This window comes from Leucopleurus acutus (genome assembly GCF_964270905.1).
Source record: "Leucopleurus acutus genome assembly, chromosome: 1".
NCBI classification, from domain to species: domain Eukaryota; kingdom Metazoa; phylum Chordata; class Mammalia; order Artiodactyla; family Delphinidae; genus Leucopleurus; species Leucopleurus acutus.
In genome coordinates this window covers 86,148,844-86,161,509 of record NC_139142.1, presented here as the reverse complement: position 1 = coordinate 86,161,509, position 12,666 = coordinate 86,148,844, and the positions used below count along the sequence as shown (strand labels likewise).

The window sequence follows — 12,666 nt, the reverse complement described above, 5'->3', positions numbered from 1 at the left end:
CTGAAGGGGAGTGTAAAGTGACGTGAAGGGTGTGGCGAGATGACGAGGTGTAGGACGGAAACAGGCAGGCACAGGTCCCCAACCGCCACATGTGTTTCCTCTCTTGGCTCCCTAATGCTGTTTAATCCAGACTGTAAGGAGGGGTGTCCAAGGGCATGGGGTCACCAAGGAATCTCTGCCTTCCACCTGGTCCCTTCTCCTCCCTCCTCACAAGGTGCATATTCATATTTGAGAGGGCTTTGTTCCCATATCTCCAAGTGTGACTTGAGTATGACTTGACCTTTGTCCTGGCAGAAGGAGAATGAATGCTTGGAGCTGAAATAGAGATGTGGGCTTCAGTATGCAGGGTCAGTTAAGATGGGGTAGGCATGGTGGCATTAGCCCATTCTTTCAGGTATTGATGACAAAATATTGGCTCCATAGGGTCCTGCTCAGTTTCACCCCTTCATGAATATGCATGTATCCTTAGCTGAAGACTTCCCAGATTTTGCTGTTCGGGGAGACGCTGCTTTGGGAGAGATCCCTGGTGTTCTCCTTACTTGTGGCAAGTAATAATAAATCCTTCCTTCTCCTGATGCCGAAACGAGATACAGAGACAGAGTTTTGGAGGAGAAAGAAATAGTAGCTTTATTCTTGGAGGGAACACAGCAGGCTAGCACCTCAAGAACTGTGCCCCCCTCCCTGTGGAATAGGGAGTGGTCTTCTAGTCAGGGCTCATGGTGGGGGGGGTGGGGGGTAGGTGATAAGGATCAAGGCAGTGACTGGGCTTACATTCTTCTGATGGGTTGGTGGTGAGGTAAGTAGGAGTCAGCAACATCAACCTTCAGGTTCCAGCTGCTCTGGGGTCTGTGGGCAGCATACCCACCTGGAGGGGGTTTCAGTATCTGCAAGACAGCTCAAAGATATCTTTGTGTGTGTCTGTTGGTGGGGAACCAGGACCTTACCCCAAGGCTGCACTAACTGTTTCTCTTGACTGTTTCTCTCTTGTCTTGCATCCTCTCACTTACCTGATTAACAACTGCTTGAACCTGCCTATTGGAAGTAGGGAAAGGTCATGGAGGCTGAATGAAGGCTATTTCCTGTAATCAAAGACATGGGGGACACAGGGAGTCTTTGTGCCCAGGAGCCCCACAGGGCCCTGCTCAGTATCATTACCTTGGTGTACCCACAAGACAGCAAGATACTTGTTAATCTTAAGGGAGAGGATCTGAGAAAAAGAAATTCCCTTCAAGTTGTCCACTGGCCTCACTGATGAGACCCCACTCCATCCCTTTACTCTCATTTCATTCATTCCTCTCAGGCTTCCCTAGTGCTCCCTTTCCTTTCTTCCTCATTTGTGGGTAGCCTTAGTAGCCAATTACCTCTCTTCCAGGTCCATCAGTTCCTTCTTCTCCTGGTAAGAGAGCAATAATCAGAGAATAGATGGAGTTCTGCAGTTGTGTTACCTGAAAACTGGGTTCACCTTTTGGTGGGTGTCAAGCCAATAAACCCAACCAAGCCAAAGATCAGGAGAAGGAAGGATTTATTATTACTTGCCACAAGTAAGGAGAACACCAGGGATCTCTCCCAAAGCAGCGTCTCCCCGAACAGCAAAATCTGGGAAGTCTTCAGCTAAGGATACATGCATATTCATGAAGGGGTGAAACTGAGCGGGACCCTATGGGGCTCAAAGATGAATTATTATGTATATCCTTTAAGAAATCAGGGCCCTGCCCCAAGACTGCACTGTTGTTTCTTCACTGCTCCTCCCTTGTTTCTGCACTCCCTCCCTTAAGATCATTAATTACTGAGACCTGTTCAAAGGCAAGCATTGTGGCCATACTTATATCACAAAATGGCTTAGGCCAAAATGGGTTCTCATATCAAGAAAGCCATTCCTGGTTCTCTTTCTCCAGTGACCCCCTAACCTATCTGCTTACACTAGGGACAAAATGGAGCAGGACGCTGTGGGTCCCTCCCAGGTACAAATCCCTTCTGTGTCCCTGTTTCTTGTTTGTAAGAAATAGGCTTCATTCAGCCTCCTTGACCTTTCCAGAGTTTCAAGGGCAGATTCAAACAGTTGCTAATCAGGGAAGGGAAGGGATACAGAAACACAGGAGGGACAATCAAAAAACTATAGTGCAGGGCTTCCCTGGTGGCGCAGTGGTTGGGAGTCCGCCTGCCGATGCAGGGGACGTGGGTTTGTGCCCCGTTCCGGGAGGATCCCACATGCCGTGGAGCGGCTGGGCCCGTGAGCCATGGCCGCTGAGCCTGCGCGTCCGGAGCCTGTGCTCCGCAATGGGAGAGGCCACAACAGTGAGAGGCCCGCGTACAGCAAAAAAAACAAAACAAAACAAAAAAAAACACTATAGTGCAGCAATTAAAGCAGGATCTTGGTTCCTCCCAGAGGAATATTCATAACAATATCCTTGAGTTCTTCTGCAGGAACTAACCCCACCTCCCACATGGAAGATGGTAACTTCAGGCTGAATAACAGAGTTCTGGAGCACCGCCCCGTTACCTCACCACTAACCAATCAGAAGAAGGTCACATACTTGCAGCCCTCACCCCAAATTTTGCCTATAAAAACTTTTTCCCCAAAACCATCAGGGAGTTAATGGGGTTTTTGAGAACAAGCCACCTGTTCTCCTTGCTCGACCCTTCAATAAACCTTTCTCTGCTCCAAACTCTGGCCTTTCTGTTTGTTTGGCCTCACTGTGCTTTGGGCACACAAACTTGCATTGGGTAACAGAACTTGGAATAGTCTTGACCAGGGAAACCTGAGTGAGGATGCAAAGATAATAACAATACAAACATACACAAAATGCTTTTATATAATCAGTACCCTATGAGTTAGGGTTTTCTAGTCCCACTCTCTCACAGGTGAGAAAAGAGGGGCTGAGGGAAGTTCAATGACTTGTCTAAGGCTGCACAGCTATTAAAGGCAAGAGGGCAAGCAGAGTGTGGAGATAGGAATCCACTTGTTCAGCCTTCCAAGTCCATCCATCGTCTTGTCTCCTCCATAAGTAAGTCTCTCTTCCTTCCCTTAACTTTCTGATTTGTTTCTGTCTCTGTTTTTGTCTCTAGCCTCCCTTTCACTCCTCTAGTCCATTAACATTTGCAACGTACATTTATTGGATCTCTACGTCTATCATATCCCGTTTTATTTTACAAAACGAACAGAAGACTTGGTTTTGTCCTCATGGAGGTGCAATGGCACAGACTCTGCCTCTTCCTCTACATCTCGCTTCCCCCCACTTCTTCTCACTGGAAATTCTCTGTCTAGACCAAGCATCTGGACTGTGGCGACGCAGTTAGAAATCAGAAAATGAACAACAGGTTGCACTTCCTCCCCAGAACCACTAGAGGCCACCATCCTCCGCGCAGAAGCGCCGGCCAACGCAGCCTGACTCTCCTGCCGGTGCGCGCCCTCCGCTGATTGGTGGCGCCGAAGAGAAGTCGTGCTTTGATTGGGCCGCTGTCAGGTGTCGCTGCCGGCAGGTTCGGGTGCGCGAGCGCAGGGAGGCGGGTGAGTGAGGGCCGGGGGCGGTGGGGGAGTGGCTGGGGGCTGGGGGCGGTATCTGAGGGGGTGGACTGGGTAGAGTGGGCTCCTTCGGTGCTAAGGGCCCTGGTTAGGAGCGGCTGGGGGCAGCTCTAGAAAGAGACCCAGCGGAGAGGCCTCAATGTCAGCGAAGGGAAAGTGAGGTGGGGAAGGCGGGGGCGGGCAAAAGGCTAGAGGAGTCGGGATGGGAGGTGGTTTTCGTGACCCGGAGCTGAGTGAGGAGAGCGCAGAGGAGGGGGTCAGCGAGAGAAGAGATGGGCGTGTGAAGGTCTGCGTGAGGAAGAAGGGGTCCTGCTGAGCCAGGGGAGTCTGCCGGGGAGAGGGTCAGGGCGGGCAGGTCTGTGTGAGGAGGCGTGGGAGTGGAGTCAGACCGGAGGCTCGGCTGGAGGAAGGGGTTGTTGCGGAGGAGAGAGAAGGTGAGCCTGGAGGGAAGGCAGGTTGGGAAGGAGTGGCTCTCAGACAGTCTGTGCGGGGGAGCGTTGAGGGTTCCATATAAATTTGTTACCAAGTGTGGTGACTCATCTGAGGGTTTGAAAGACTGTTTAAGGCTGGGGAGTCAATGAGCGACAGGATTAGTTGTATTGTTGATTGGATGGGTTGATTAGTGATGTAGGAGGGGGCAGTAGTTAGGGGAGTCAATGAAGAGTCCTTTTAGTAAGTTGGGGAAAGAAGGCAGTATGAGTGAGTTGATACCGAGAACAAGGGCATCAGCACAGTTCATCAGTGGCAGAATAAGGGTATGTATGAAGCATTAAAAAGTGCATCAAGAAGGAGAGAAGGGGTCCACTGTTGAAGGAGATAGTGTTTGTGGCCTGAGGAGTTTTAACTGTGTTGGAAGTATTCCCGCCTGACCCTGTACTGACCTTTCTCTTTCATCACTGATGGAGCCCTCCATCAAGTGCAGAAGTGCATGGTGGTTAAAGAAATTAGAGGATTAGGAAGGCAGCCCTAAATTCTAAGGGATAAAAAAGTTACACAGTTTACCCTTCCTTCAGTCCCTTCTCTAGATCTGATTTAACATAGATGTTCCTGAGAAGATTGCCCACCTGCCCCTCCCTCTCTCCTTACCTATTATACTATCTCCTGCTTCCTCCCCTCCCCTCGCTCCCTTCCACACTGATTCAGGCCCCAGTAAGACTGCCCTTTAGCCTACTGTAGAGTCTGAAGTTTAGAGTCTGAAGTTTTCTTTTGCAACAAAGTATTAGGGGAGAGGGGGAAGGGGAGAAGAGCACAGAAAACAGGGCAATGGCTCTTGGAACACCACATTAAATCCCAGCTTCTCGCAGCGGTACATCTAAATAAATCCTGGCTTATTTCATAGCTATTTCTGTCAGGCTTCTATTTCTGCTTTGTTAACTATGAATTTAGACCTTTCATCCCTCTTCAGCTCCATATTTGTGAACAGATTCTCCTTTGCCATTCAATTATCATCTCCTGTTATAGAGTTATAATAGAATTTCAAGAATGTGGCAGTGTACATTCAGTAGAAAACCAGGAAAGACCTAGTGGAAGAAAGTGTGGAGGGTTAGGAATCTTAGAGAAAGCTCCTGCTTCAGAGAAAGGATAAAGCGTGCAACAAAATTCTGCTTGCTTAAACTATACAGGGACCTTGGGAATGTCACAAGTCATGGAAATTGGGTCAGGTCACGAAAAAGGATTTCAAAGAAACAGGCTACAATCAGGAGGAGTGTGTATGTATAAGACCTGCAGTGTACAGCTGAAAACGTTAAGCCTAAGGAGAATGTTGTGCCCTCACGGTGGTTGAGCAACAGAGAAAAGCAGATGGTGAAGACTAGAAAGGTCAAGATCTATATAAAGATTAGCTATAACTTTCTAATCGAAGCTGCAAACTCACTTGTAATGGAAGGGTTTAAAATAAAAATACGGAAAGTAAATATTGAAGACTAAAAACCTATAAGACTAAATTACTCCATTTACTTAAGGAGTTTGTGGCTTTCATTAGAGCCATTGGTCAGTATTTCTGAGAACTTTTGCAGAATGTAGAAAATTGCAGATGTGACTTAATTTCATTTTTGGAAAAAAATAACAGATACCCGTATCCCCACAATTTAGTATTAACAGATGTTAACCATTTGTATATTTGCTTCAGAGTTTTCTTAATTGAAATAAACATTATAGATAAGGTTGTGAGGTTCCATTTGAATCCTTCTCAGTTCTGTTTTCCCCTCTGCTCAGAGGTAACCACTATCATGAATTTGATGTCTTTCTTTCCCATCTGTTTTTATACTTCTAATTATGTATACAGCCATAAACATATGTAGTATTTTTTATTTGTACAAGTGGAATTGTCCTGCATGTATATTTCTGCAGTTTGCATTTGGAAGCTGTCCATGTTATATATAGCTTTGATTCATTTTTTAAAAATGGAAATATAGTTAATTTACAATGTGTTAGTTTCAGGTGTATAGCAAAATGATTCATATATATATATATACATATATATATATATACACACACAAGGTATTGAGTATATTTCCCTGTGCTATACAGTTGGTCCTTGTTGTTTACCGATTTTATATATAGTAGTATGTATATGTTAATCCCAAGCTCCTAATTTATCCCCCTGATTCATTTTTAATAATTGCTGTTAGTCAACCATTTGTAAACACAACATTATATTTATCCATTCTTCTACTTGTGACATCTGAGTTGTTCTCGGTTTTTGCCATTACCAGCAGTAAGGTTATGAACATCCTTGCAAATGTCTTTTTATGTGGGAGAGTTTCTCTACAGCAGAGTTTCTCAACCTTGGCACCACTCACATTTTGGACTGGACAATTCTTTGCTGTGGGGGTATATCCTATGCATTTTAGAATGTTGAGCAGCATCCTTGGCCTCTACTCACTAGATGCCAATAGCATCTCCCCAGTTGTGACAACCAAAAGTGTCTCCTGACAAATGTCCTTTGCACAGTATAATCACAGTTGGTTAAGAACCACTGCTGCAGGTGTATGTATGCAGAAGTGGAACTGCCAGGTTGTTCTGACTCAATTTTAAGTCTTAAGATATTCTCACTGATAATGGCTCTAGGCAGGATATTTTTTCCATTGTAGCTTCTGGTATGAAGGACCTTGGGCTAGACCAGCCTTGTGTCTGTTGTACCCTGAGATGGTAGAGAGAAAATTGAAATTTCAGTTTGAGAATGGGTTGGAGCCTGTTGTATGGATGCCTGTATCCTCAACTTCCCAACTAGCACTAGACCTCTTTCCTTGAACAGATTTTCTGGAACTGAGCATCTCTCTTTTAAGGTAAAGCAGATGAAAGAGAGACGGGGCATAGGGGATTTTAATGTTCTGATTTAATGTTTAGAACATAGGGTGCCCTCAGTCAATGCTTTTTTGAGTTAATCCTTGGTAGGAATGAAGATAGGGGTTAAGAGCAAAGGCAAATGAACTCTCTTATTCCTCTGCTCTTGAATTAAATCACTGAGTTCAACACTACTGTGGGGAAGTGGAGAAGGGCCAGGAACATTTTGGAATGAGTCCAAAGTTGAAATGTCACTCTGACCTTCTCTTCTGGTAGGAATCAACAGTAGCCTTCCATGAGGAACTGCCTTTCCCATTTGCTGCTGGAGTTAACGGTTTTTCCTGCTGGCAGAATCAGGGACATGCCAGCACTGTAAGGGTTAATCTACTGATCCTCTTACCAGTCTCATGGTTGGGGGTGGGGTAAGCAGGGAGGAAAAGGGAGACCTCGATTTTCTCTTAGGGATCTTTAGTCATCTCAAGTCATAGCCCACATGCCTCCTTTCCTGTTGATCCTTCTCACCATAGCTTTGTTTCCTGTTTCCCCTAGTCCGCTTGTAGTTCCCTCTTATTTTCTCATTCCCCATCCCCCATCCCCATGCACTGCCATGGGGCTTGGATTCTGAACTAACAGGGATACATACCCTCCACTGCAGAGCGGGATGAGTGGGTGCTCCGGCGGGGATGTGGTCATTGCCGGCCAGTGAGGGCGAGAGCGCCACAGCCCACTTCTTCCTTGGAGCTGGAGATGAGGGGCTGGGCACCCGTGGAATAGGCATGAGGACAGAAGAGAGTGACAGCGAGCTCCTTGAGGATGAGGAGGATGAAGTGGTAAGACCAGGGAAAACGATGTAACTTGGTTCTGGGACCCCTGTCATAGTTGAGATTCCATAGGATGGAGACACCTCTCCCCATTCTTCCCAAATGCATAGACTCCCTGTCATAAACAGACCCTATTCTGATTAAGGGGAAGGGCAGCGGAGATTGGTTAGATTGCCTCTCTTTGAAGCCCCTACCCTTATGCCCTCGTCCTGTTGTCTCATTATTATTGGTTCTCCTACTCTTCTGCCCGAGTACACATTTCCTACTGTGGCAGTAGGAATACCTGCAGGTACCCCAATCTAGGCCTAAGTTAGGAGGTAACCTTAACCCCATAGGTCCAAAGTCCTGGCAAGAAACTCTGTGCCCTAAGGAGATGAAACAGTGTGTTCCCTGATAGGGATGGTTTAGGTGGGAAGTACCTGACAGCACTTCCTCTCTGTAGCCTCCTGAACCTCAGATCATTGTTGGCATCTGTGCCATGACCAAGAAATCCAAGTCCAAGCCAATGACCCAAATCCTAGAGCGACTCTGCAGATTTGACTACCTGACTGTTATCATCCTGGGAGAAGATGTGATCCTTAATGAACCTGTGGAAAACTGGCCATCCTGCCACTGCCTCATCTCTTTCCACTCCAAAGGTTGGTGTGTGTGAAGGAAAATGAGAAGGAATGGTGTTGGGAATGCTGGACTGGGAAATGAGGCTCTTACTGTCAAATAGTAAAGAGGCCATCAGCTCTTCCCAACACACTAGGGAACAGTGCAAAGGGGTTTGTTCTCCCTACATCTTGGAGGAGTTGCCGGTGGTAGTTTAAAGCCCATATTTGAACCTCAGGACAGCTCTAAGATTCTTAGGTCTCTGACAGAATTGGTCTTTGGAAGGACCCTAAAAATAATTTCTGTTTTACTTTTTTCTGATGGATATTCTAGACTTGGGAAGTTGGGCAGGAGGATGAGTGCTGGGTTGGATGGGTAGTGGAGCTCAGTGGCAACTAATAGCTTTAATATGTTTATTTCTCTTGCTGTTTTCTCACTGTCTCTTTCACTTTCTTCCTTTGGTCTCTCTATTTCCTTTCTCCATCCCAGGCTTTCCTCTGGACAAAGCTGTTGCTTACTCCAAACTTCGAAACCCTTTTCTTATCAATGACCTGGCTATGCAGTATTACATCCAGGATAGGTATAGCTTTCTGTTGACTGGTGGGATGGGTGGCCCTGAGATCACGCCTGTTTAGAGAACCCACTCTGGGAGGGGCAGAGTCAAAGAAACATGCTTAATTTTTGTACCATACCCTGTTGAGTTCTGTACACGGGTGTCTCCCAATTCCTGAATGAATGAAATCCCTAGCCTCTCCCCTGGTCACCATCCCCCACCTCTCCCAGCTAATTTATTCGGGGGTGACAGGAGGGAGGTGTACCGGATCCTGCAGGAGGAGGGTATTGATCTGCCTCGGTATGCTGTGCTCAACCGTGACCCTGCCCGGCCTGAGGGTGAGTACCTGGCCTTGTCCAGTCCTGCCCTGCTTTCTACGACTTAGCCCAGTTCTCCTTCCTCTAGACGTCTCCTATGTACCACCCGGCTCAGTGAGGCTTTGGTTACTGGATTATGGGTAGAGCTAGAGCCATGGGTCTTTGGGCAGAACCTTGGACCTCTTGTATAGATATTAATTACCATATCTATTATTAAGATATGGTCATAGCAATTTGAGGGTTATGGAGATTACAACTCAGAGAAGTGGGAGTTGGAAGTATTCTTAGGCCCTAGGAATGACCACACGCCTACCTTTCAGAGTGCAACCTGATTGAGGGTGAAGATCAGGTGGAGGTAAATGGAGCCGTCTTTCCCAAGCCCTTTGTGGAGAAGCCAGTGAGTGCAGAGGACCACAATGTTTACATCTACTACCCCAGCTCAGCCGGAGGAGGAAGCCAGCGCCTCTTTCGTAAGGTATGGGAGACATTTGGGCATTTGAGGAGGCAGAGAAGTAGAAGGGCGAGAATGAGGTTGTGGGGAGGGAAGCTGGAAGATTTGGGGACGAGTTAGAGGCAACTTTTTTTTTCCTTCCTTTTTCTCCTGAAGATTGGCAGCCGGAGCAGCGTTTACTCTCCTGAGAGCAGCGTCCGGAAGACAGGGTCATACATCTATGAGGAGTTTATGCCAACAGATGGCACAGATGTCAAGGTTATGGTGGATACAGGGATTTAAGAGGTTATAAATGTCTGGGTGGGGTGGGGTGCTTGGGAAGCAAGTGGAAGTGTATGGAAGTGGTCGTAGAAAATAAAGTATGAATGTGATGGGCTTTCATATGCAGGTGAAGGTAAGAAGTGGGGGAAGTAGGTATTTACATTGTTACTATCAGAGCAAGGGCAAGAGTGACATGGAAAATGGAATACTGTTGATAAGTTATTTCTTAGTAAGGACTAGGCAATAGTTTTGGAGTTCTGTGGAGAAACCTTCATAATGATACTAAAGTAGAGCTCAGTAAGAAAAATGTCAGTCTCCTTGTTCATAAAACTTGGAGATTTGTTAGTTTTGTTTTTGTTTTTGTTTACTGTGAAACTAGTCTACAGACATAGTGCTCATATTGTCTTCTCATATGCAGGGTGAGCTGTGGGCATACTCAGTGATGCTATGTACCTGCAGGTGTATACAGTGGGGCCAGACTATGCCCATGCTGAAGCCAGAAAATCTCCAGCTTTGGATGGGAAGGTCGAAAGAGACAGTGAGGGGAAAGAAATTCGATATCCAGTCATGCTGACTGCCATGGAAAAGCTGGTGGCCAGGAAAGTCTGCGTAGCTTTTAAGGTGGAGGAAGTCCCCTTGGCGGCGAAGGGGAGGGGGTGTGTGCTGGGGGCGGGGGGCGGGGTGGGAGGGATGCAGGAGAGGGGCTGTGGAATGATGGGGGTGCTGAGAAGGAAGAGTGGCTCTCTTGTTCTCATCTTGCTTTTATCGCCTGCAGCAAACGGTCTGTGGTTTTGACCTCCTTCGTGCCAATGGTCACTCCTTTGTGTGTGATGTCAATGGCTTCAGTTTCGTCAAGAATTCGATGAAATACTACGATGACTGTGCCAAGATTCTGGGGTAAGGGGCACAGTGGTCTGAGCTGGGGAGAATGGGCTTAAAGAAGAGAATTGGAAAGTTTTTACTGTATAGGCATGCCTCGTTTTATTGAGCTTCGCGGATACTGCGTTTTTTTTACATATTGAAGGTTTGTGGCAACCTTGTGTCGAGCAAGTCTGTTGGTGCCATTTTTCCAACAGCATTTGCTTACTTCGTGTCTCTGTGTGACATTTTGGTAATTCTCACAATATTTCAAATTTTTCACTATCATATTTGTCATAGTGATCTGTGATCAGTGATCTTTGATGTTACTATTGCAAAAAGATTACAACTTGCTGAAGGCTCAGATGATGGTTAGCATTTTTTTTTAGTCAATTTATTTATTTATTTTTGGGTGTGTTGGGTCTTCGTTGCTGTGCGCAGGCTTTCTCTAGTTGCGGCGAGCAGGGGCTACTCTTCGTTGTGGTGTACAGGCTTCTCACTGTGGTGGCTTCTCTTGCTTCAGAGCACAGTCTCTAGGCGCGCGGGATTCAGTAGCTGTGGCACGCAGGCTCAGTCGTTGTGGCTCACAGGCTCTAGAGCACAGGCTCAGTAGTTGTGGCACATGGGCTTAGTTGCTCCACAACACGTGGGATCTTCCCAGGCCAGGGATCGAACCCCTGTCCCCTGCATTGGCAGGTTAATTCTTAACCACTGCTCCACCAGGGAATCCCGATGGTTAGCATTTTTTAGCAATAAAGTATTTTTTAATTAAGATATGTACATTTTTTTAGACCTAATGCTATTGCACACTTAATATACTACAGTATACTGTAAACATAACTTTCATATGCACTGCAAAACTAAAAGAACTCATGTGACTCACTGTATTGCGATATTCACTTTATTGTGGTGGTCTGGAACTGAACTCACAATATCTCCGAGGTATGCCTGTATTTTAAATATCATAAAAACGGTTTAAAAGTGAAAAAGGTGGGAATGTCCTGGCGGTCCAGTGGCTGGGACTCCGAGCTTCCCCTGCAGGGGGCACGGGTTCAATCCTTGGTCAGGGAACTAAGATCCTACAAGCCATACAGTGCAGCCAAAAAATAAAAGAGAATATAGGGCTTCCCTGGTGGAGCAGTGGTTAAGAATCCGCCTGCCAGTGCAGGGGACACGGGTTTGATCCCTGGTCTGGAAGATCCCACATGACACGGAGCAACTAAGCCCGAGCGCCACAACTACTGAGCCTGCGCTCTAGAGCCCACGAGCCACAACTACTGAAGCCTCAGTGCCTAGAGCCCATGCTCTGCAACAAGAGAAGCCACTGCAATGAAAACCCACGTACTGCAAGGAAGAGTAGCCCCCACTCACCGCAGCTAGAGAAAGCCCGCGTGCAACAACGAAGACCCAACGCAGCCAAAAATAAAATAAATTAATTAAAAAAAAAAGAATATAGTTAAAGCCCCTACATACCCCTTACTAATTATATCCCCTTCCCTCCCACTGCCCAGAGGTAACCAGTCCTTTATTTGGTCATTCCCATTTATATATTCATATTTTTATTACATATATGGGGTGGCTTTTGCATGTTTTTAGATTTTATATTAATGTATTTTTCAACTACTTGTTAGTTTTTGTGAGCTTCATTCATATATGTAGTTCTGGTTCATTCATTTTCACATGGCTTCTTTGCATTTCTCCTTCTAGGAACACCATAATGCGGGAGCTTGCCCCGCAGTTCCAGATCCCATGGTCCATCCCCACAGAAGCTGAGGACATTCCCATTGTCCCTACCACATCTGGCACTATGTGAGCAAAAGTAAAAGTTAAAAATCTGGAGTAACCTACTTAAGGCATCTGTGTCAGACCAGTGGTTACTTCCTGACCCTGTGCCATCTGACTGGTGGAGCCTACCTTTATTCCTAATCTCAGATAGTTTTTCCTCTGTTCTTTGACCCATCGGGTAGGATGAAATGGGAGGCGGTGTGGGGTGGGACTGGGGA

The 12,666-nt window shown here is 46.4% G+C and overlaps 1 protein-coding gene across 5 annotated transcripts in view; it reads left to right on the top strand.

Moving 5' to 3' along the window:
• Positions 1–7,491: 7,491 nt before the first annotated feature.
• Positions 7,492–12,666, top strand: part of PPIP5K1 (diphosphoinositol pentakisphosphate kinase 1) — a gene marked incomplete at its 5' end in the record, with an annotated part of 44,974 nt that continues 39,799 nt past the window's right edge. For all 5 annotated transcript variants that reach the window (XM_082854303.1, XM_082854304.1, XM_082854305.1 and 2 more), the window contains 9 exons: positions 7,492–7,638; positions 8,072–8,267; positions 8,713–8,803; positions 9,029–9,114; positions 9,414–9,568; positions 9,701–9,802; positions 10,265–10,426; positions 10,581–10,702; positions 12,371–12,472. In XM_082854303.1, coding sequence (XP_082710429.1) covers positions 7,492–7,638; positions 8,072–8,267; positions 8,713–8,803; positions 9,029–9,114; positions 9,414–9,568; positions 9,701–9,802; positions 10,265–10,426; positions 10,581–10,702; positions 12,371–12,472 — 1,163 coding nt within the window. The remainder of the gene's footprint in view (positions 7,639–8,071; positions 8,268–8,712; positions 8,804–9,028; positions 9,115–9,413; positions 9,569–9,700; positions 9,803–10,264; positions 10,427–10,580; positions 10,703–12,370; positions 12,473–12,666) is intronic.